Source organism: Hippocampus guttulatus, chromosome 13, assembly GCF_054856545.1.
Source record: "Hippocampus guttulatus isolate MCC_2025c chromosome 13, RoL_Hgut_1.0, whole genome shotgun sequence".
Classification (NCBI taxonomy): domain Eukaryota; kingdom Metazoa; phylum Chordata; class Actinopteri; order Syngnathiformes; family Syngnathidae; genus Hippocampus; species Hippocampus guttulatus.
The window spans coordinates 6,801,975-6,826,415 of NC_141273.1; the positions used below are offsets into that span (position 1 = coordinate 6,801,975).

Here is a 24,441-nt window from a genome sequence, read left to right on the forward strand (position 1 = left end):
GTGTGCAGTTTGAGTTTTTGTGCTTGTTTAGGTCCCCCCAAATTTTATTTTATTTGCGAAAAATAAACACAAACACAAAATTATGACAATAATAATCATAATAAAAATAAATTATCCAAAAACAATTGGGGCCTTGCTGCTTGTGTGTAATGTTTATATTGGATCTTAATGGACTGGTACTGCTGTACATAATGTTATTGTGAGTGCAAATCTTTTCATCCTTAATACAGTCAGTGGCCCATTCATGTTTCCCACTGTGGTTTGTGTTAGGGTGGTTGTCTCTGGTTCACAAAAACACTGAACAGCCAGGCTGTGTCAGAACTAAAAGGGGAAGGTTAGGGCAGGGTCTTTGCGCTATATGGGATACGTGCATGGAACCATGGCGACACTGAGTCGCGTCACTTTTACAAAGAGCTCAAAATGTTACTTTTATTTTGATAGATATGCTTTCTGTATACAGTACACCACTGGTATTCATTCTTTTCGAACGCTTCTCGTGGTGCATATTCCGCTTACAGTGTGATATCACACGTCCCCTTGTGAAGCTGCAACAAATGCACGGTAATCCCCAACTGTCGACAGCAGGTTGAACAAGTTATTAATGTGTTGCTGGAACAATTTTGTAGGTCTAACGCTCTTTGTAATGTTTTTTATTTGACAGGTGGATTTTTTTTCAGGTCAGTTTGGCCACTTCAAGGTCAACAATACATTGAAATAATTGTTCGCAAAAGACTATCAGAGTTCGTATTCAGCGGGACCGTCAGGTGAATAAAATTGCCGTTGTCGTGTATGAATAACAGTTGTCATCTGACCCCGATTAAATGACCGTATTATTGTGATCAAGGAGATGGTTTTGTCATTCACTACAAATGGTGAAAAAAAAGTTACCAAAAAAATGAAGAGAGACACATCAGCAACTTCATTAGTTATACTTTTAAAATCAAACATTTCATTAATTCTGCCTTTTTCTTTAACAAGACTGTTTTGATTACTTAACTGGAGTTAGTCTTTGAACAGAATGTTGTTGGCAATCAATTTATTGACATGTTTCTGAAAGCCTTTTGTCATTTTCCAAATATAAAGAGAATTAATATTTACAGTATGACTCTTGAATGTAATCGCATTTCCATAAGCAGATTTTCTGTCACACAATGTTTTTCCCTTTCTGGAGGCTGAGCTCTGTAACTTGAATAGACTGGTTACGCACACGGTCGTGTCCAGTGGATTTAGCAAATTTATTCAAATCCAAGATGTAAACATCAGCCCGGATTTGATACATAATCACTTCCAGCCTGTTAATACTGTCAATCCACCACAGACAGATGGTGCTTTTAAGAGGTCAGTGATTAATATGCACACATATTCCAGTGCAGTCAAGTGATAGTTGACAAAGTTCCTCATTAACTGCCAGTCGTACCCCACCCATGCCTCTCCTGTCAAGCGTGTTCAGTCACAGAAACTAGACACCGTCTCGTGTCCATATCAAGTCACTCTATACATAATGTGCATGCCAAAACAGCAAGCCAGTGTGGTTCATTTATTTTTTCTTTCTGTATCACACATAAAAGTTCATTCTGCTCTTCTGCATACTGATTTTGTCTGAGACATTGAGGCGATTTGCAAGCATAAGAACCTTTTGCACGTGTTCAGATGTCGTATATTCTGTCTAGCCGCAAATGTACACATTGCATGGGAGACGTAAATAGAAAATACAGTAACTAAATCAAGTCACACCTCAAAGACGTCATGTCAATGTCACGTCGAACTAGTTTTCATCAATAAGTTAAATCACAAATTAGTCTCCTGTTTTCGTCTGACTCGTCCGGTTTACATTTTTACGACCTAACAAAGTTGTGTGAAGACTACAGGAAGACCTTTCACATGTGTGGCCATGTGCTGTGGAGCTTCAGGCCACTTTTGAAACATGTTTTTAATCCTGTTTTTTCGGAATTCATTGACTCGGTCTACATGCTCCCCCTTGTGGATAAATAATAAACCTCCCCATAAAGAGAGGGGTTTAGGAAATATAAGCTTTTACAGTGAATAAGTGAGGAAACGCCGCTAAATTTCTCGTTTGTCAAATCCCTGACAACAAGTCTTTCTTATTTGTTGACATTTACGACCACAGTTTGATCCCCGCTGACCAATCAGGCTGTTTGCAGATGGGCAGCAAGAGGGATGGCAGGAATTAGGCTGCACAGGATTAGTGCTTGAGCTCCGATTGTCCATTGGCTGTTGAGACATTGTCCACTTTGAATGGAATGGACAAAAACAACACGGATCATAATTTTGTCCTAATCGGGCAGTCTGTTGAAATTACATGTGGATTTTTGCCTAGTTTTGGTCAAGACATTTTTTTTTTTAATTACCAAATTCTGTTGCACTTTTGGATCTTTGACGGGCTATAAAAGAAGTCATGGTGGTGCTTTTGACTAATGACTTCAGCTCGAGTTTCTACTGTTTTCCCAAGGTCAAGAAGAAAGGTAAGTGAAGGCAGCACATCGATTATTATCCGTTCAATAAAGCAGATTGGTTTATGTACGTAATGAAACCAGGACTGCTTCATGGAAACCAGTTCACTGTGGATCACACGTCCCCCTGTAACATGCTCCGTAATGTGAGAAAGGTATACTGCAATAGTAACATTCTTGATAGGAAATTTCTAATTGCTGTTACAAAAGAGTGCTGACAATCAAGAGTTAAGCATGCGGCCGCTAAGGCTAATTCTCACATGGCTTTCCAGTGACTGTGTGGCAAATTGAGGACAGTAGGTGGCTAAATGTAGAGTGGCTGTCAGCATTACATAAAAGTGTCTTAGCAGGTCCCACCGGAGTTGCATCACATGGCCCACATATTGAAGTGGCTGTATGGTGAATAAGATCCAAATATTCCGGTAGCTGATATGTTAGGTCAAGAAAATAAGGGCAATGTACAGCAACATGGAAATCAGTGATGATCTAAGTGCAAGAATGCGAGACATTCATTGGCCCGACAAAGTGGTTCTTCAGGTTTCTGTCTTGTTTGAAGTTCTCATGTGACTGAAAGTCATTTGTATCTCAAATCAGGTTGTCTTTTTCTGGACTGAATCCACAGTCATGAGACCTTATTGCTGCTGTCCCTGAATTACTTCAGCAAGAAAAATATCATATGACACATGGACAATTTAATGTGACGGTGTTTCACCTTTTCACTGTCTAATGAGATTCGGTCCAAAAGAATGTGTAAATCCCATCATTAATTATAGAAAAGTCGATTAAAAAAATATATTATTTGATAATCCTTCTTGGCGCTTATGTCAAAGGCAAAGTTTAATCCTGCATTCAAGAGTGAAACTAAGGTTTTAATCTCATTGATTTTCTGTCTGCTGTTTGCTTCTTTGGGAAAGGTACATATGGGCAGCTAATCTGCTGTTAGAGTAACAATGTACTTTGCTAATCACCTCGCCTCGCTTTCTTGTTCTCTCTTTCAAGCTGCGCTAAATCTGCATGATGACAAGACCCCGCCTCCTCCGCTGCTCCAGGAAAACGTGTTCATCGAGGCCAGCAGGCCCAAGTACCTTGAGGACCTTCACAGTGAGGCCTTGGAAGGCTTGAAAATGATGCAACAGGAAGGTAAAATGTTGTTGTAGTCCCGAAGAGGCAGTGCATGCCATAAGTCTGTGGTTCAAAAGTGTGACATTGCAAAAGGGCAGATGTGAATGTCGCTCTTTTTGCAGATAACGCTGGTCTGGAGTTCCAAGATGATGAAAGCACAATTGTAAGTTATTCTGCAAGCTAATTTTCTCTATTTCTTGGGTTAATTTTAGTTTCCGAAAATGAACTGTTATCATATACCCCTGTCAGTCGACAATGACGGCCCAGACAGACGGGGAGGGTGGAGGGTTTACGACTGACAGCACCATTCCTGACGCATCCTCTGTTGCCTCGATGAAATCGTCTGTGTCCACGAGATCCTCCCGCTCTGGTCTCACCAGGCAAGGTAACTGCAAAATAAGACGCAATTTACAATTCCTAGCAATCAATGACAATTTTATCGTAATGGGTTACGGATGGTGGGAGGAGGGAGAACCCGGGCACATTGCTAAATGTTTATAGTCGGCCTCAATTTTCACACAGAGTTTACTTTCAATATGTTTTTGTATTTGTCGGACAATTTCGAGAGACTATTCTTGCCTCTCTCTGTTTGACCAGGATCAACATTCAGGCCTTTAAACTCTGGGAAGCAAGCAGAAAAAGGCAGGACACGAAGACGACACAGGAAGACTGTGGCAAGCATCCCTCGGCATGTCCAGCGAGAATTCGGTATGGAGCATATGTTTGAAATTTATCCCAGAGGACAGATTATTGGCCGCATTGATTCAAACGATAGCAGGTCTTCATTTATCTTTGCTGGTCGTATAATGGGTGCAGAAACCTTAGATTTTTTTTCAAACGCGCTTTTTCTTTTTTTTTCTAAATTCAAATCACTTGTCGAGACACCCTTAGGTAGATAAGAAAATCTTAGGTAGATAAGAAAAACACCTGCGGAGAACCAGCTACATGACAACAATATGTGTCAGCAAAAACACGATACAGTTTCATCATAGCGTGGTGATGGTTTAATAGCAAGATGATTTGCACCACAGATGTACCTCAGAACGTGTGTTGATTACTTTTCCTACCATCAGGTTTGGATAGAGTTGGCCGGACAACATCTTCAAAGTTAGATGAGGAGGAGTATTTCAACAGTGTGAGTGACGGCGAGCAACTCGGAGCTAATGAGACCGGCCAAAACCGGATCCATCCCATCAACCAAAACAAAGTTGAGCAGAATTGTGCTGGTCAGATCGATGACCTGGCCTTGCTGCACCAACTGGGCCCGGACTTGCTGGATGGGGAGAGGCCTCGGTCAGTGGCCGTTGCCTCAATGACCACCGCCAACAGCTACCAGCAGGAACTGCCCTCCCCGGTCATGTCAATGTCCCCCCAGGCTGCTTATATGTCTAAAATCATCCCCAATGCTGTGCTGCCGCCATCTATTGAAGTGGTGGAGATCAGCCGAGGCCAGAGCCGCAACAGCCTCCGCACTGTCAGCAAGAGCAGCCTTCTTCTGTCCAGCCCTTCTCCATCCCGTAGCTCCTCTAGAGGTTCCAAAATCAGCTCAGCCTACCACCACAACCCCTACCACCTGTCAGACGCTTCAGGTTGGAGCCAGTCCGAGTCCTCAGAGACTTTGGTGTCAGACTCCTCCACCATCTCTAGCGGCAATATCTCCAGAAAGGCGTCCTCACAAGACAGAGATGCCGATTCCATCAAAATCATCATCAACGGCAAGCTCATTAGTAAGGCACGTGACGCTCAGCGGGAGGGGCCCTTTGCGCGTAGCCTCTCTGTTATGAAGGCCAAAAGGGCACCGCCGCCCCCAAACCGCTCCTATTCTCTGCACAACAAGATGAAGCGGCGGTCACGAGATTTAGCAGAGGTGGTGGTCATTTCAAAGGAGCCCTCTCCTCAAAGCGGCTCAGCTCTAGGTGGGGGGACTGATGTGCCCGAAGCGTCCCCCGTGAGGACCATTGATAGCCCCGGCTACAACGGGGACACCAGCTCTCTGGATGACTCAACAGGCTCTGTGATATTCCGTATGGCAAAAACACCAGAGGCCAGTGACTCAGCAAAGGTGGGAAAAACGGTTTCTTCTTCAGAACAAAAGTGGGAATCATCACAGGAGAATAAAGTAAGCAAAATAACCTCCCCATCCAGCGGCTACTCCAGCCAAGACTGCATGTCCCCACAGCTTCATCCTTGCACCTCCTCACCGAAACACAAAGGCGGAATTCTCGCAAAGCTGCAAAGGTTATTTCCCGGTGCCTCATCTCCACCCCGCCTCACACATTTGGAAACGAATGAAAACACAAGATCCACCCAGGACCCAAAGTCAGAGAAAATAGATTGTGAAAGCGTCAGCCCCTCTGTGAGGACCTTGAGAGAACTCTTTGACATCCCTCCACACCCGAAGGTCCATGCACCTCCAGCCCCTCCTCCGGAGGTTTGGGCTCACAACAAACGCACCTTTGAGTTGCTTCTGGGACCCCCAGCTCCAGACAACGTCTCTGCCATCATCAAAAAGAATCCGAAAGACAGGAGACAGCAGAGGTCATCTGCATCTGTGTCGACAGAGGGCTCAGTGAAAAGTTTGACCGGAGAACGAAAACCGAAAAGTCTGCCGGCAACCGTGGAGTCTACGAATGGAGTTGCGTTAGGTACACAGAAGGTTCAAGAAAGTGCACTTTTGAATGTGAATGAGGTTCACAAAATCAGCAATGAAAGACTGATTCAGAATGTAGCTTTAGAAGGAAATGGAAAAGTGAAACAGAATGATGAGAACGTACGTGTAAGTGATATGTTGAATGGAATGTTGGTGAAGGCGATCGAGAAAAGGGAAGAAAGGTTGGCCATGAGGAGTGACGTGGGCAAAAATCCACCCGCACAAGCTCCAGACGTAACGACTAAAGTGGATAGCAAACATGCCATTTCATTAACACGCGTAACTCCGTCCCCTTCTCCTCCTCCTGCACACTTCCCCCCAGAGCCCCCCGGCAAACAGACCGCGCAGGTAAACAAAGCAGCGTCCCCTGATTCATCCTGGCCCCCACCACCTCCACCAATAATAGTGGCGGGTGCGCCTGATGAGTTAGATTTCCCCCTTCCGCCTCCACCTTTAATTAGTGGAGACGGGTTAGTTGCAACCGTTCCGACGTCGCCGCCAAGGTCCGTACCTGCTTCGGGAACAATCACGGGAGGTCACTCATACTGCACACCTCCAATAATTATGGTGACCACGGAACCTGAACCAGAGGGTTCTGTCACAGCACATGGGGTTGCACCTCCAGCTCCCCTGAAAATACCCCCTCCACCAGCCTACGCAGCCCCCCCTCCACCAATGACAGCCGCCATCCCTATGAGAATGACAGAAGGCATTACTTCTCCACCGAAAGAGGTTTCTCCTTCGATAACTCAACAGGTTCCTCCACCGCCCCCAGATGTCGTTCCAGCTGTGTTAACTATAGAGTCTGTCCCACCACCGGTTCAAGTACAGCCTCCTCAGATAACAAAATGCATCCCTCCACCATTGGTCAATGTTAAAGAAGATCCCCCAGCAGGAAGTCAGCACCTCCTTCCGCCTCCAGAAAGGGGCTCAGCTCTTTGTTCTGAAGACGCTGTTTCTCCATCTTGTCAAGAAAGTCATTCACAGACACCGGAAGAAGAAACCCCGGCTTTCAAACTCTATCTGCCCCAAAGTATTCCACCGCCACCACCAAATAAATCCCTAAAACCACAGTCAGAGGTCATCCTTCAACAAGAGAGCGTCTCACCTGAATCTCAAAATAAGCTGCTGTCACGTCACGGTATTTTTACTCCCCCACAAAGTATTCCGCCTCCAACTCTCTTACACCTTCTCCTTTCGAGTAAGCTTGCAGTACCAAACACTGATGGGCTCCATGCTCAGGAGGCCCCCAGTTCACCACCGAGCGACACGTCCAGCCCATCACATTTTGACATCCCTACGTCTCCAGAGAGGCCCAAGGACCCGCAGTCATCGCCACCTGTAAGCATTCCTGTGCCACCACCCCTTCCTGTTGGGGGTCCTCACAGTCATTCGCACCAGACAAATATTGCAAGCACAGAGAACGAAACCCCTCAACCTTCTTCTGATCATGTTCAGGAGGAACCCAGCCCTGTGGTCACCGCTTCCCTTCTGCAGATGGTCAAATTGCGGCACGTTAACAACAGCCCCGAATCTCCTGTGGCACAGCAACAAGCTCAAGCTGTGGACGTTTTGACAAACCAGCAAGCCAGCAACCCTACGCCAGCCCCCCAACTCATGAATGAGGCCCCACAGAAGCCCATTAGGAGATCTCTGATCATATCCTCGCCAACATCCACGTCTCCACCTGCCGTTGTCACCTCCGTGCTAGCTCCGCCCCAGCCCCAGCCTGTTGTTATTGTTGCTCCACCTCCACCTCCACTTTCACCTACAGCCCTCAAGTCTCCAGCAATGCCCACCTCTCCTCTCCCCTCCATGAACCTACAAGAGGCCATCCGCCTGCGGACAGCTGCCAGATCAAAAGACAGCTCTGCACTTCGCCTCAGCTTGCAATCACCCACGTCCCCGAAAGACCACAGTCGGTCTCCAACCAGCACGGCAAGCTTTATCTTCTCCAAGAACAAGAGGGTGGTGATAGACACCAAAAAACCCTTACAGAAAACCCAAGACATTTCGATCAAGGTGGTCGAGGAGGTGGAGTTGGCAAAGAAAGTCAAGATGCCACCACCTGTTGCAAAGAAACCCATAACAAAGGCCATAGATGTGGAGAACGGCGATGGAATGGAGCAGACTGCAGGACAGCCAGCACAGACCGAGAGCATCATCGGTAAGAGTTTAAGTACATATTTTTCATTATCAATCAACACTTATTAACTCGTATTATTGTTGAGTTATCAATTGAGAATCAAGGGGGCGTGATCTCTCGCTGAATTGGAATAATGAACTGAGAGGGGAATGCTAAATGTTTTTGATGGATAATTAGGATTTGTTACAGTTGTGCCTTGAGATAAGAGCATAATTCATGCCCTGACCATACTTGTCATTTGAAACACTTGTATCTCAACTAATGTCTTCCTGCTGAAATGAATGGAAATGCCATTAACCCATTCTGTCTACGAGTGATGCTGCACCGTTTCTCTTCAATCCATTATTTTAATGCAGGGGTAGGGAACTCCAGTTCCTCGAGCGCCATACCCTGCCCCTTTTAGATTTCTCGCTACTTCAACACACCTGATTCAAATGATCAGCTCATCATCAAGCTCTGTCGAGGCCTGAAACGATCATGAACAATTGAATCAGGTGTGTTAGAATAGGGAGCGATCTAAAACAGGCAGGATATGGCTTTTGAGGAAGCGGAGTTACCTACCCCTGGTTTAAAGCGTTATTGATGCTCTTTAATGTTGCCATTAAGATAGTGGACTGAAAGACTAAACTATGTTGTTGTTGTTTTAAATACACAGCGTGTAATTTTCTTTGTTCTCCTCAAAACTCACTTGTATTCTTTGGCATTCGACTCAGCATGACTTAGATTTGTTCTTGGTTTTACTGTTTGGTGCTTTCTACCGCCTTTATTACCGATTTGTCTTACTGTTTATTGTGCATGTTAAATTGCTCCATGTACAGCACTTTGTATGCAGCGATGGCTGTTTGAAAGTGCTCTATAAATACTGTTGACTTGACTTGACTTGACTTGTTCTAAGTTTAGTTTCACAGTAAACCTCAACTGAGAGTGGAAAGTGCATTTTTTGAAGCACTGGTTCCTTATTAAGTGCTGCTTTGTGAGGTTGGCTGAAATCCTACAGTGCTCGTCTTCTCAAGTCTGTGCTCACAAGTCAAAGCAAAAAATTAATTGGAAAGCTCCTTTCTTGAAAAAAACAAAAACAAAACTACCGTTAGTCATTCTTTTCTCCAGGCACCACTGTATTAGATAAGTTACATTTCAATCATTTTGACGCTCACAATGATTAGTCATCTCAAAGCTTCCTTATACTGGGTAATAGAAAAGCACTTTTTAAAATAATAACAATAACTAGTAAAAAGAAAAAACACACAAATAATGTATTTTAAAATAGGGAGTTAATTTTCAACTCTGTAGCTTTACCTTAGTTTCATCCAATAGGTCACCACAGTGCCCAAAACAGCACATTAACCAACTCTTCCTCTGTTCTCAACTTCAGATGCAGCAGAGGCGGCTACTTCTGAAGGAGGAAAGACATGATCCCTTCATACTGAAGACGAGACAGATTTTATTGCTAAGTTGTTGTAAATTGGAAAAAAAAAAATCACTCTGATGCAAATGGTGTGGGTTGTGTGCACATTCAACAGTTTCGTAGATACAGCACGTTTTCCGCGCCACACGGTGTTCTGAGCTTTACTGATGCAAGACATTGAAATATGCTACCCTTGACTGTTTGATAATAATTGTGCCGCTGTCGTGCAGTATGTCCTGCTGAATCAGTGCTTGTCGGAATTCTGACAATGGGACTTCAGGGCGCTCTTCTGTAAATATAGCGAATGTCGGGGAGTTCTGTAATTTACCAAAGATGTTTCCAAACACCATGTTTAAGAAAACAAATAAGTTATTTTTCAGAAAGAGGGTACCTACAACCTCGTTGCAAAGTTGTATGAATCTCTATAATATGAATCAAGAGTTTGTGTTTCACTCTTACTCTTATTGTGTTCTCTGTTCAACAATTCAAAAGATGATCCTTTAATTTCAGGTCTTCTGTGTTCATGGCCTTTAATGTAGTTCAAGGTCAGTTAACAATCACTGTCAAGTAATACTGAAATTCCTTATTTAGAGCACAATTTGCTGTTATGGCTCAGTGGGATAATTCTGCTTTGAACCTTTTTCCCCCACAGACTTTAAAAAGACGAGTGAAATAAATCATTTATAAATGTAAAAAATAAAGATTTATGGACACACTACATGTTCTTTCTTACTGCGGAGGACTCTGAATTTGATGCCTGCAACGTCATTATCAATCACCGCACATATAGGCAGCAAGGCTGAAAACCAACACTGGGTGCCCATGACCTTTGACCCCTCCGGTGACACTGCTTTAAAAACCGGTATATTGACGCAGGCTCGGGAGCACTTCGGAATACCGTTGTCAGTTGACACCATTGGACGCTCCAGCTACAAGCCTAGGTTTAAAAAAAAAAAAAAAAACTACCATGCAAGCAAAAGCCGTATGTTTACCACATCATGATGCATGCCCAATTTTATTTTGAAATGGCAGTGTGTGAAGAGTGATGTATTCAGCTGTGGTAATATTACATCCATGTAAAATACCAAGTCAGCTCTTGATCATCTACCAGCTCATTTTTGTGCACGTTGGAGGATTGCATTCTTGTTGCCTCTTCAGTCCCATTCGAGTGATTTTGGTTTCCTTCATCACTTTTGTCATGAAGCGGTGGCAGATCTCCTTGCATGCTGGCTTCAGATCTTTTCCTCTGAAGAGCAACCGGGTCACCGTCATGTCTTATATTTTCTTCTAGAATCACACTTTCTCCTCCAGAATCGTCCACATCGTCTTTTTCTTCTTCGTCATCATTCTTGAGAATGTGTGCATGTTGCCACAAGATGTCATCACTGTGCACATCGTGGAGGGGATTGTTCAGTCTTCTGACACGCAGTAAGCCTTCTGCAACCAGCGGCTGATCTGAAACCATTAAGCCACTCCTTACGGACCCTTTGTAAAGAAACAAAACGTATGGATTAAAAACATTCAAGAACCAAAACAAAAAAAAAAAAGCCTGCGTACCTTCCATGCTTTTTCTCTTTGACTTGGAGCTCACACATTGTGAATCGCAGCACTTGCAAATGGAATCATCTCCCGAAAGGGCCTTCCACCTAACAAAAGATGCACAAAAAAATGCTCCGTCCACTCGGTGAAGACTGAACAATAAATTAATTTAGAGTTAAGTCTGACCCATCCTCTCCATAAGTGCACGATTTCTGCGCTGGGCCTGGCTCTTTTGATGTGGCAAATAATTTGCAGTAAATGCTGATCTGAAAACAAGACGACAGATTAAGTTAAATTTGACTTTAGGACAAAGGGGGCACGGCTGCTGAGTCTCACCTCACTGTCTGGATCAAAAATGAACTGGAAGGCTTTGAATGAGAACCTCAGGGTCCCGTTAGCATGTGAGACGAATTGAGTGGCCCCTCCTGTGTCTCGCTTGCTGTCCATCATGCAACTACGGAGGGCGAAAATGTGACATCACAAATGGAACACCAAAGAGAATAACCTGCATAGTCATGTACATAATCCATACCCCATATTGCCAATGATTGTGTACTTGTAGGACGATGAAGAGCCACCGCCTGGGGAAGCATAGCAGTCGCTGATGTACAGTCTCCTTCCAGCGGGCAGATGTGGAGCAGAGACTTGGACGTTAACCCTCTGACCAAGCTGGAAGACTTGATTTTTGACAGGATTGCGCCATGAATCTGAATGTGACACACAGTTTACAGTGACATAATGCACGTAAACGTAAAGCATCCCCATACCCGTATGCTGTGTTTAGGCATACCATCCATAAGATGAATTTGGAACTCATTTGGATGGGCTCTCAGAGTTTTGCGCGCAAAGGTATTTGTCCAGGTGGGCTTGACTGCCAGTTGGTACACATGGTGGTACCTTGGCAAAGATAGCATGAGAGATTTGCAAGTCAGTTTTCTGATAACAAAATATTTTAAAAAAAAAACATACAACAGCATTTTTCTTCCTTACATTAATTCAGTTCACCTGTTTATCTCTTAAGGGGATCATTTCACTTTCCGTGTTTTGTGTTGAATTTCTCGGTTGCACAAAAGGATCAACTCATACTGATGCCACATTCAAATAAATATTTTTTATGTCCCGCACTAAGTGTTTCCCGATCTTTATTGAGCAAGCTGCTTTTGTTTTCTTGGAATATAAATTACCTTGTGGGAAAGTTGGCGTCTAGCCAGCAGGAGAGCCGCCAGGAAATGTCAACTGAAGTACAGAGTGTTTTTACTTTTGTCACCTCTTCTTACCTTTGAAAACGACATTCAATATCGACGTCAATCCGAGGCGCTCCGCTTGGAAACCTTTCGGTTGAAGGTTCATAATGGAGAGTGAATTTATAGACAATGAAGTCCCGCTGCAACTGCCGTGGGGAGGAGAGGGGGTTAAGTTATTCTATGAAGCACAAAAAGTGTCCATAGCATACGTACCTCTTTCCGGGATCCACACGCCGTCAGGGGATAGATGAAGAGCAGGTCTCCGAAGGGGCTCAGGGCACCGTTGCTTAGGCAGTTTGGGCCCAGTTGGAGCTCCGACTCATCCGCGCCGAATCCGTAGAAAGATGGCTTGACACGGACGACCAAATCGAACGCGGAGCAGGTCACAGAGACGTCCGAAAGGTATGTCAAGCCCAAACGGGTATTTCCTTTTGCGGTGTCGTGGTCAAGCAACCCGCACGTGGGTTTGTTCACTTGAATTGTGCGAGGTTTGGATTTTGAGGTGCCCAGTTTGGTTAATTTATTTCGCGTTACGGAAGACGTTGAGCCGTCGGTACTTGATTGGCAGCAGCCGAGGCCGAAAAGTAACAAAGCACAAAATAAAGAGTAAAAATGCCGAGTCATTGTCACGTTTGGTCGGTCTTTCCTCGCAAGGTGCACGTAAAACCACGGATGGTCACAGCTGGAGGTTATTAGAGGCGATACATTAAAAAGAAAAAAAAAGATAAGAATTGGACAACCACATAGGCGCCAACACGTTTATGTTTCATCATATAATCCATCATATAATTCAAGTAACAGGCAACTGGGGGCTCATTTTGTTAAAAAAAAGTATTAAATTCTGTGTTATAAATAATGAGACCCGTGCCACTTGTACAACAGCTGTAAATGGTTAGTTTACATAAAGGTCGAATCAATCAGCAAACATTGGCCATTTGGCTGATGAAGGGCCATATTTGCCGTGCCAACTGCCCTGCTTTTGAGAAATAAAATTTCTATGAAACCAGTGATAAATAATGTTGAAGACCTTTTGTTTATTCCTGACAAAAGGCCGAAGACTCACTTTGCAATAGGGAATTTAATTCCAAAATAAAACTCATTCCGATTTAGGAGTCATTTGTAATAAATTAACAAAAGTGAAAAATAAAATTGACATCACCCTGAGTTTTAGTCTGTTTAAAATAAATTCAAATGCAAAATAATACAGGTTTTAGTGGTAACTTTGAAGCATGACACCATGAAGTTAGAAAATGGGACTAAAAATGTGTCACAATTTCAGTATTTCATATCAGCAGGTGTTGATAAATATTGACATTAAACATTTAAAATAATAATTTTAAAAAATAATTGGAGAGGGTGACTGGTAAGCACATCTGCCTCACAGTAGAGAGATCCAGGGTTCGAATCTAGACCCTGCCCTTCCAGTGTAGTTTGCCTGTTCTCCCCATGCCGGAATGTGTTTTCTCCGTGTACTCTGGTTTCCGTCCACATTCCAAAAATATGCATGACAGTTTAATGGACCTCTCTAAATTGTCCCCAGGTGTGATTGGCTGGCAACCAGTTCAGGGTGTAGCCCGCCTATTGCCTAAAGACAGCTGGGATAGTTTCCAGCACGCAACCATCCACGCTCACAATCGCACCGAGGGACTGGTTATTCCAGGACTCGGGAACTCCAGTTCCTCGCGAGCCATATCCTGCCTGTTTTCGAGCTCTCCCTAATCCAACACATCTGATTCAATTGATCATGATCGTTCCAGGCTTCTCCCGAGCTTGCTGATGAACTGATCGTTTGAATCAGATGCGTTGGTGTCGGGAGGGATCTAAAACAGGCAGGATATGGCTCTCAAGGAACCGGAGTTCCCTACCCCTGGGTTATTCGATTCCCGTCAGTTATTTTAGTTTATTCATTTTTCTTTCAAAAGCTCCAAGGACATATTTGAGCATGTTGTGAATATGTGTAAATGTTAATCTCCCCAAAATAAATGTTGACTGTCTTTTTATCTCAAATATAATACGTACATTAGTCCTGACATTTGTATGGAAAATTGAAACCTGAAAATGATCCACTGGAGTACCGTTATATACATGTGTGAGTGTGTGTGTGAGTGTGTGTATATACAGTGTATACATATACACTGTATATATATACTGTATATATATATTTATATAGCCACGGCTCCGAAACGATTTTCGCCGTAAGAGAAGAGCATGTAATGACGCATCTTAGCCACCAAGAGGCATGCTACGACAAGCAGTCATTGATACCAATTTCACTTTCCTTCAGTGGAAGTACAACACCTCCAAAGTTGCCACTGCCCTTGGAATAAAACACGATTGTGTGGTTGTTTTGAATATCTATCACACTGACTTTGAGTTTCACTCTTGATATGATTTACAGATTCCCAGAAAGTAAGAAATAATACATAAAATAATATATGTATTTTATTGTAAAGTGTCCTTGGGTGTCTAGAAAGGCGCTTATAAATAAAATGTATTATTATTATATATTAAAATTGCATCTCCAACTCACAATTGTGAGAATTATGGGAGGACATAACATCTAATGTAAAAAAAAAAAAAAAAAGTCAGCTCTATGTCATTTTTGACAGCTAAAGCTGTCAGCCGGCCTGTTCCACTCCTCTTTTGGGGGGGGGGGTGTCTTAGTGGTGTTTTTACCACTCATGGGAGCAATAAAACGTGTGTGAATAATTCACATTATCTGCATGGTCTCTGGTTGACTAGACCCGTTTTGAAACCTGCTCAGAGACGGGATGTAGAGGTCAAAGGCTAGTGTGAGTGTCATGGAGGTCGTGGGGAAAAGGAGGGTTCCTCATGCTCACATCCAGCCATCCAAATTCCCTCTCTGCCGACTGTGTGATACCCCTCGGAATACTCCATGGGTCATGTGACTAACATGAGTGCTCAATCGAGGTGAAACCCACCCCCCTCTTTCCTTTCTTTAGCATCCTCACACGTATACTACCATAACAATAAAGACAATGGTGGCCACTTAAAGTTAAGAAGAGGGTGTGGGGTAACGGAGAGGGTGGGCTTTTCTCAGTGTTAAGGATTGTTACCCCAATAAAGTCCCTACTGAGGAAAAATAAGATTTTAAAGATGGATGTTTTTTCACAAGGTTCCCTTTGGCACCAATCAAAATTGGGCTAGAAGGCAGTCCTGCTCAGAGTCAAGAAAAAAAAAAGTTTACCCATAATAAATATAATTTTGCCATGAAAAATAATACATACTTTGAGCTGTTTTTTTCTGTTTCAAAGTACAGTGGCTTTTTTTTACTTTGTAAATTGTGTCAGTCTTTCTGCTATGAGCTTCTGAATGTGAGTCATTTTACATACTGTAAATGACTTTACATACTTTTCTATTCGCAGTGGAAGGTTCAAATCTTGCACGTAATCCAAAGGCAGTGAATAGCATAACTGAGAATCAATCGCTGAGGACAACCCTCAAAAGAAAGTTTAAGAAGAAGAATGATCAAGACAGTCTCAAAAAGCTTCGATGGGCTTACATAGGCGAACGTTGACGGATTCTCTCTGCTACAACAGAAGCAGTTTGCTAGCAACAGCTTCAACTAGCTACTAGTGCACCTAAACATAAACAGTTGTTCATTCATTATATTGTCAATTTCTTATTGTTTAATATAACAGGTGGCATTTGATCTCTTGTTATGTGGGAATCGGCACATTCCTGACACCATTTTTATCCCCAAATAATGCTCAGATATTCTTGTCAGCTTTTTCGTGACATTTTTATGCTTTCTCGCAGAAGTTTGAAGGTTGTGACAGCTATTTTGAATTGTACAGAATTCCTTCCACCTTGACATATTTCATTCTGTCGGGTTTTTATTCTTACTTTTGCAAAGATGTAAAAAAATTAAGGTGTATAGGTTATAAGTCATATAAATGGTGGAAAGAGTTTTAGAATTGTTTATCTTGGTCTCATTTTATACATCACAAAAACCTGGCATTTCAACAGAGATGTTAGACTTATTTTTTTAATATAACCACTGGATGACAGCATTCCACTTGAAATAAGTGTTTGTAGTTGATTTGGTGGTATTTTTACCTTTTCGTATCTTGAAAATTCTTTCGTAACAAGAGGCAATATTTTCCCATTGAGGCGTTTCATAACTTGAAAATGTTGTATGAAGAGGTGTGTGTAAGTCGAGGTACCACTGTACTGACAAGTTTTAGCACCATGCATATGAAATTGTGAAAGAACGATGCCAACGGGCCAGTTTTTACATCAGAAACACAATAATCTTTTTTGGCCAAGAAGTCCATCCATCCATTTTCCGAACCGCTTAATCCTCACTCAGGTCGCGGGGGGTGCTGGAGCCTATCCCAGCCATCATCGGGCAGTAGGCGGGGGACACCCTGAACCGGTTGCCAGCCAATCGCAGGGCACACAGAGACGAACAACCACGCGCGCTCACACTCACACCTAGGGACAATTTAGTGTGTTCAATCAGCCTGCCAAGCATGTTTTTGGAACGTGGGAGGAAACCGGAGCACCCGGAGAAAACCCACGCAGGCCCGGGGAGAACATGCAAACTCCACACAGGGAGGCCGGAGCTGGGGCCAACAAGTCACCTGTTTAATTTAAATGTTCAAGGCTTGTCATGCTATTTCAAGCCTCCAGTTTGATAGCACAGTATTCAGGTCTCCCCACCACCATCATGTGCTTGACCTTGGGCTGTTTGCCAAAGACAGATGACCATCAACTAATCAGTGTCATTCACTCAGCTTGAACATAGTACAGACGCTTTTGTCCAGCCCACTGTTGATGTGTGATTAAAGAGAAGGCTGAACAAGTGATGAGTAAGATTGAAACGGAACAATATACTAGCCGCAGTGAAGTCGAGCCCCACCTCAGGTACCACAAAAGTTTGACCTGATAATGTCTTCAAGCATGCTATACAGTACACGCCTTTCACTGTTCCCCAACATGATGAGTGTTGGGATGGAAATGAGATAGCCACCAGCTGTTCTGAATTATTTGCACCCCCATTACCATACAAATGCTAAGACGTGTATTTACCAATACAATAGTGTTTGACGAGTTTCTCAGCTGTTTTCTGTAGTATCTGCCAACAGCAGGTCAGCAACGGTACTTGACCCCCCCCCCCCCCTCATGAATCCAATTTCATGAAATAAAGTGATCTATCCTAACTAATCACAGCAGATTGTGAAAATGTTTTGGGAATAGTATAACAACATTCATAAGTAAAATCACAAGAAAACATGAACGACTAAATGTCAATGGGGGGGTGTCTAAATGTGATTTTTGTAACTTTTGTAACAGCACGAATCTTAGTATCATGACCAATGTAAATTAAAAAAAAACACTGATAAAACCTGTACTTCCCCAAAACAGAACACTATATTTGAAAGTCAAGTCCAGTCAAGTCAACTGTATTTATAGAGCACTTTCAAACAGCCATCGCTGCATACAAAGTGCTGTACATGGAGCAATTTAACATGCACAATAAACAGTAAGACAAATGGGTAATAAAGGCGGTAGAAAGCACCAAACAGTAAGACCAAGAACAAATCTAAGTCATGCTGAGTCGAATGCCAAAGAATACAAGTGAGTTTTGAGGAGGGTTTTGAAGATGGGCAGCGAGGAGGCTTGCCGAATGTTCAGTGGGAGGTCATTCCAGAGAGAGGGACCAGCAACAGAAAAGGCTCGATCCCCTCTGATCCTCAGTTTAGTTCTTGGTACTTCTAATAATGTCTGGTCCACAGACCTGAGGCGCCGGGCAGGTGTGTAGGGGCGGATGAGCTCAGAGAGGTAAGGTGGCGCAAGATTATTCAGAGATTTGAAAACAAATAAGAGGATCTTGAAAATAACTCTAAAATGTATGGGGAGCCAGTGAAGGAATGACAGAATTTTACCACATTTGTACTCTTGTCTTATTAGATACATGGAATGCACTTCGCATACCATGTATCTAATCATCACATTGATAATCACAGTTTCTCAATGATCTCTGACAGCAAAGTGAATTCAGCACCTGCTGATTACTACTAGGGCTCCCCAATTTCTGTTGGACAGAGCACAGTGAACTCCCTCCATCGTGCCTTCCAGGTTCGCGGTCTCACTATTTTATGGATTTTTGTTGTTGTTGTCCAGTTATATCCAATCCAATCCAATATATCAGTACAGTAGTTGGCGTTTTGCTGTAATTGCAGTTTCCGCCACTGGGGGCAGCACACTAATTTTCAACACTGAAAGAAGGGAACGTTTTTTTCATGATCAGTCTCCTTTATTTGAAAAGAGATTATTGACCGTCTCAATGCTCTTCCATTTTTTACAATTTCAGAAAGCAACAGCTTTCTTTTTGCTTTTTGTTTCAATTTACATGATTATGATTAGTAGTGCAATATTATGAGAAGATGATTTTTTGACTACTTTATTGTCAAATGTGCTACATGTGTAACGTACAGCACAGATGAAATTTCATTCCTCTCAACCACAGGCGCTGCGTGTGCCCGCACCCCCATCAAAAGAACAGTTAACATAAAATGACAACATAATACAACACAACACATAAGTCGTGCAATCTTAACCACTTTTTCTGCATACACTTTGTTGTTTGAAGCAGTTATAGATAAAAGAGGAGCGATTCAAAGTGTCCTTTCACCAGTGGATCAAAGACGTCATGGTGAAAATGTGCACACGTCTGCTACAAGCTAAGTTTGAAAGCAACAAGAGGCTGTGGCATCCATTGACGAAAAAGAGATTGGCTCACATCTCCTGGCCCATGTAAATCCGCTTAAATTCCAAACCGCGACTCCCAATTCCACATACGCATCGGCGCTCTGCGCTGATGCTTCTTTCTTCTCGTCGGCTCCACAAGTCCTCCATCCATCCAGCCGCAGACTGTCCAACACCGACATTTCCGCTGAACAAAGTGGGGCTGTGAAAAATGCTGCCCATTTCAGTTGTTGTTGCACTTTGTTTTTTTTCGCTAGAGATGATCAGAACACGCGGTTTTAAACACAAATAATACATCCGATTACACTTTTAAAATGCTAATTATTTGAGAGTCAATGCCGCTGCATTAACACTGGCGTATTATTGGTGTTTTCAGTGTCCCACTTTGTGCTTTTGTTTGTTTGTTTGTTTATTGAACATAAAACATATATACAGTAATAATTTGACAGAAAATAAGGTAGATAGAAAAAGTAAAAAGAAAGAAATCAATCTTCATTCAACACAGTTATTATGTTCAAGGGAGTAGGAAGAAGTAAAACACTTATCTAGTCCTACCCCGTTATGTGATTGTATCTAATAAATCATTTTTATATCAATCAGAAAAGAAAAAAGTAAGAAGAAAGAAGTCTCCATTAAGGCTCATACTTTACCCTTTACCGTGATATTTTTACACCTTTTGGTTTGTATCGGGATTATATACTTCCACACCCTGACACTCTTGTGTCAATTTTCTCTTGTATTCATAATGGATATTTATATACCTTTCTCTATTTATCAACTTATTTCTGATTTATCATTATATTTAATGTTTTGAATTTATCATTTTAACTCTGATTGATGTAGGTTGTTTGTACTATTTTTTTGAATTTGTTTTTGAACTCGGCAAGCGATTTACTCATTTTCAGGTCCGTTTCGAGATTATTCCACAGATTAACACCTTTGATAGATACACTTCTTTGCTTGATGTTTGTTCTTGTTTTGAGTTTTTTGAATAAGTTGGTACCTCTTAAATCATAGCTGCTTTCTCGAATTTCGAAAAACTTCTGAATGTTTTGGCAGAGCAGGTTATTGTGTGCTTTGTACATTAATTGGGCGATTTTAAAGTCAACCAGGTCATAAAATTTCATCGTATTTAATTTGATAAATAGTGGATTTGTGGGTTCCGTATATTTTGATCTATTAATAATTCGAATTGCTTTTTTTTGTAGGTTGAGAATAGGGAGTGTGTTTGTTTTGCAGGCATTTCCCCATATTTCCACACAGTAGGTCATATATGGTAATAATAATGAAGTGTATAATGTGTACAAAGATCTCTTATTTAGCACTTCCTTGGTTTGGCACTTCCAACATTCCAAACTCCCTTGGTTTCACTTGGAATGTTGTGTAAATCTGCTCTTGTAGATCAAAGTGCTACCGCTTCAGATTAAAATTCCGTACATGAGTAAAGAGCGATAAATGGTGGAAATTTTAGTCCAAAATCGATTTTCAGTGGCCATAAATGGCGACGTCATAGAGGCGGGGTGAGCTTATTCGTCTCCGCCCTTTATGCAAATGAAGAGGCTTACCCGGATCTCGCTGGAGATGTTCTGCGGCAGACATTTACGAGGCCCCTCCCTAAACTTTTGTGGTTATAACAGGATTTCGACTGGCGCGAAAAACGCACTACGCGGCTTTCAATACACGTCACGCGGCGGAATCGCAGCCCGGGACTGACTACTTAAACGACGACTAAAATAAAGCGAACGAAACATAACAAAAAACAACTCGACGGGGGCAGGTTCTGGTTTGAAGGCTCTATCAGTGGATTTGTCTTTGGCCTGAATTTTCCGAGCCGGTGAGTAGTAGATGCGGCCTATTTTCTGTGAAAGTTTAGGTTGGTCGCGGTTATTAAGTTGAATGGAGTTTCCACAATGTTCTTTGAAGCCGTTCGAGTTATGAACGGGCCGCTCTCATCGCCACTCAAGTGTAGTTACCGCTTAAATATATATAGAGAGGACATTATGCAAGATACACATGTGCTCCGGCGTCACTGCAACAATTAAACTGGTTCGTTCAACGTGTCGGAAGTGATCTGTGCAGGGACAAAGTGGCGAACTAACTGCAATGTTTCCTTCAGGTTCAAAAGGACTAAAACCAAAACAGGACTTTTTTATCCGGCGTTACAATGGAGTTTGACTGTTACCAGCACTATTTTTTGGATGACTTTGACACCGAAGAGGATTTCTACAATTCAACCGCACCAAGCGAGGACATTTGGAAAAAGTTCGAGCTGCTGCCCACCCCTCCCCTGTCGCCCATCCGGACTCTACAGAACGAGGACGACAAACTCAGCTGGTTGTCCAGAGTGCTGGCTCAGGACGACGAATGCGAGGGTCAGGGGCTTTTCCGCAACCTCAGTTCCATCATCATCCAGGACTGCATGTGGAGTAGTTTCTCAGCCAGCAAGCAGCTGGAGAAGGCGGTCCACGGCAGGCAATCGGTTCCGCCACAGCCTCCCGGAGCTCCCCCGGGCCCACAAAGCCCCGCGAGGGCGAGCAAAGCTCACTGCGTCTCGCCGAGTGCTCACCTCGCCACGTCGTTGGCGGACTGTGTCGACCCCGCTGCTGTTCTCACATACCCGGCAAGCAGCTGCAGGAAGACGGCGTCGTCTGGCTCCGAGTCTCGGACCGACTCTTCCGGTAAGGGCGCAGCCTGACCTCCCTCCGCATTACTGCCCTTTACCAATACGTAATATGAAAACATTGCATAACTATAAAGGACGTTCAAGCCCGAGCATAGCTTTACTCGCCGAAAATATACCACGTGTGTCTTGTGGCTATTTAACCCATCCCCCCTCGCCTTTCCCCTCCTCACGTGAATGGAAAGAATCAAGAGTGCACCATAGGGGCTGTATTGGCAGAGTCCTTGTGATTTATCAGCATTTGCACCACTCAGCAGCAAAAGCGCTAAACTTTCAGATTTCTTAATTGGTGGACGCCTACTGCCACCAGGTCCTGTCATTACAATAGCTGATTAATGTTCCTTGTGGTCGATGACAAAGGCTTGAATTCTTCTCTGCTCCAACGCTCCAAGGCTGCGTGGGGGGAAATAGTGATGCGCTTGCCTGGCTGTGGAATGCACTTCCTATAGCCACCTAATTTGGATTGCTATTGTCCCTTTCCCTTAGACAGTGGTTCTCATGAGTCAAGCGACACATTTGACATGAGAAGAATCTCATGGCAATGCCACACAACAATTTGTCACAAAAAAAAGAAATAATGCTATAATTGATCTGAATTTATTCGAACATTCTCATTGTGATATCTAGGTCTGTTTCATTGACGTACTACTCTGTTGTTTGATGTCTAGCGATAGTCGGATATCCACGTTAATTTTACTATCTAACATTTAGCGGACGGGCTTTTCATTATTATGCCTGTCACTTTACATCACTGGCTTAAATGGAGAAAGGTACATCATTTGTAGGAGGTAAATTTTGTTTTCACATCGATTAAGTGAAATCGGATAAATTCCAGTGACCACATCTCATCTTGTGCCGCACAGGGATTGTGAATTATTATCTTTTGAAAATGTGTGACGTTTAAATGAAATATCCCTTGCATCTTTCTTTCAGTTGTGTCATTATAGAGCTTTTAAAAGTTGTCTTTGTGTATAATTGCCAGATGATGAAGAGGAAATTGACGTTGTCACCGTGGAGAGCAAGCATAACCAGGCCCGAGTGGCGAGTGTCCGCAAGCCAGTGACCCTCACTGTGCGTGCGGACCCCTGCCCCAAACACTTCCACGCCTCGGTTCACCGCCAGCAGCACAACTACGCTGCCCGCTTCCCCGACACTGAGCCTGACGAGGAAGATGATGAAGAGGAGGAGGAAGAGGAGGAAGGAGAGTGCGACGAAGAGGAGCTCCAAAGCAAACGTGCACACCTGGCATCCAGTCGCCCGACCTCGCCCTCGGGAAGCTCCTTGAACTCTGATGCGGAGGACACAGATCGCAGAAAGAACCACAACTACCTGGAGAGGAAGAGGAGGAACGACCTCAGGTCCAGGTTCTTGGCCCTCCGAGATCAGATCCCAGGTCTGGAATCCACCAAGACCCCCAAGGTTGCCATCCTGAACCACGCCGCAGAATACCTCAAGGAGATGCACTCCAAGGAGAAGCGACAGCTCCAGGAGCGCAAACGCCTCAAGATCCGGCAGCAGCATCTCCTGCGCAGATTAGCTGCACTGAAGCGTTTTTGAATCTCCAAATAGGAACTTTTGTCACTTTTGCAAAGCCACAATTTTTATATGACGACTTGCCTCCTGTTAATCGCCCGCAGTTACGTTTGGAATACGATCATTTTGTTGAGCAATTGTTGCCCTCAGCCTGTTTTTGACAGTAGGCTTGTCATAACTCAAGGTGTGGGGGTTCTTTCCTGTTTTGCACAGTTATGCAGTGAGGATAATGCAAAAGATGTTTGTAGTTTGACAGAAGCTATTTTCCGGTATGTTGTGATGGGAGCTGAGGAACTCCAATGTGGTGTGACGCATCCTTCAGAATATGTGTGGAATTGAGCTGAGATGACTTCATTCCATCGTTGCACATTTAGAATGGAGTGAAGTGCCGTAGGGTAGTACGGTGCAATTGTGCGAGCTGGTTTGTTTGTTTTTGTGCGCCTGTTCATATTTCTCTGTAAATAATAGCTTGTTGCTCCCGGTTGGAGGAGCGTAACAAAATCATCAGTTGTTGCTGAGCTTTACTTTTCTGTTTGATTGCCCACTAGGCATAGAGGAGCCTCTATTTTGTTTAAGAAAATGTGGAGTAAAAAATGCAACAAAAAAGTTTGATAAGTCGCACTGCTGTACTTTACACTCACACGTCACTTTGTAAATGCAATGCATCTGTTGATTTTTGGTTCATTTTAAAGCATGCTCATTCAACGGCAACATTAAATTTTGATACGTTATTTGCAACCAAATGTGAAGCGTTTTTTGGGGGGGGGGGTTCCACATGTAACACACCTTGAAAGCAAAGCAAACCTACAGTTGAACCGAATAAACAGCAAGATGAATAGAGCCAACTGTTCGATATCGTGCCTTCTGAGTCACTACTCTGCTTTAAGGCGTATTGCCTCAAAGCAGAGTCATATTG

The 24,441-nt window shown here is 43.2% G+C and overlaps 3 protein-coding genes across 6 annotated transcripts in view; 2 read left to right on the forward strand and 1 right to left on the reverse strand.

Annotated features, from left to right (window-relative positions):
* The window catches only part of LOC147196125 (uncharacterized), a 38,341-nt gene extending 27,829 nt beyond the window's left edge, over positions 1-10,512 (forward strand). For 2 of the 3 annotated variants that reach the window (XM_086127630.1, XM_086127629.1), the window contains exons 3-8: positions 3,471-3,611; positions 3,716-3,756; positions 3,843-3,978; positions 4,191-4,301; positions 4,667-8,410; positions 9,762-10,512. In XM_086127630.1, the coding sequence (XP_085983756.1) occupies positions 3,471-3,611; positions 3,716-3,756; positions 3,843-3,978; positions 4,191-4,301; positions 4,667-8,410; positions 9,762-9,802 (4,214 nt within the window). In that variant the 3' untranslated portion in view covers positions 9,803-10,512. Of the gene's footprint in view, positions 1-2,238; positions 2,484-3,470; positions 3,612-3,715; positions 3,757-3,842; positions 3,979-4,190; positions 4,302-4,666; positions 8,411-9,761 lie in introns of those variants that run through there. The other variant, XM_086127632.1, reaches the window with a different exon arrangement.
* A 265-nt stretch (positions 10,513-10,777) lies between these two features.
* Positions 10,778-14,268, reverse strand: LOC147196126 (zona pellucida sperm-binding protein 3). The gene is made up of 9 exons (XM_086127794.1): positions 14,210-14,268; positions 12,791-13,259; positions 12,611-12,723; positions 12,124-12,230; positions 11,866-12,040; positions 11,670-11,787; positions 11,520-11,599; positions 11,352-11,440; positions 10,778-11,279 (listed from the first exon to the last, which is right to left on the reverse strand). Exons 1-9 carry the CDS (start codon positions 14,266-14,268, stop codon positions 10,861-10,863), a joined length of 1,629 nt encoding a protein of 542 aa, XP_085983920.1. The 3' UTR covers positions 10,778-10,860.
* A 6,632-nt stretch (positions 14,269-20,900) lies between these two features.
* Positions 20,901-24,268, forward strand: LOC147196127 (protein L-Myc-1b-like). Of its 2 annotated transcripts, XM_086127983.1 has the most exons (3): positions 20,901-21,146; positions 21,429-21,990; positions 22,975-24,268. In XM_086127983.1, the coding sequence occupies exons 2-3, from the start codon at positions 21,477-21,479 to the stop codon at positions 23,547-23,549; spliced, it is 1,089 nt and encodes a 362-aa protein (XP_085984109.1). In that variant the 5' UTR covers positions 20,901-21,146; positions 21,429-21,476; the 3' UTR covers positions 23,550-24,268. The 2 variants fall into 2 exon arrangements, with proteins under 2 accessions (XP_085984109.1, XP_085984110.1); XM_086127984.1 differs by lacking the exon at positions 20,901-21,146 and having other exon boundaries at positions 21,179-21,990.
* The last annotated feature ends 173 nt before the right edge of the window (positions 24,269-24,441 follow it).

Coding starts and splice junctions, on each gene's coding strand:
- LOC147196126 (XM_086127794.1), bottom strand. CDS start 14,268: ATGGCTCGCGAGGAACTGGAGTTCCCGAGTCCTGGAATAACCAGTCCC. Junction 12,724..12,790: donor CGTGTGGATCCCGGAAAGAG/GTACGTATGCTA, acceptor TCCCCACGGCAG/TTGCAGCGGGACTTCATTGT. Junction 12,231..12,610: donor ATTGAATGTCGTTTTCAAAG/GTAAGAAGAGGT, acceptor ATCTTTGCCAAG/GTACCACCATGTGTACCAAC.
- LOC147196127 (XM_086127983.1), top strand. CDS start 21,477: ATGGAGTTTGACTGTTACCAGCACTATTTTTTGGATGACTTTGACACC. Junction 21,991..22,974: donor GTCTCGGACCGACTCTTCCG/GTAAGGGCGCAG, acceptor TATAATTGCCAG/ATGATGAAGAGGAAATTGAC.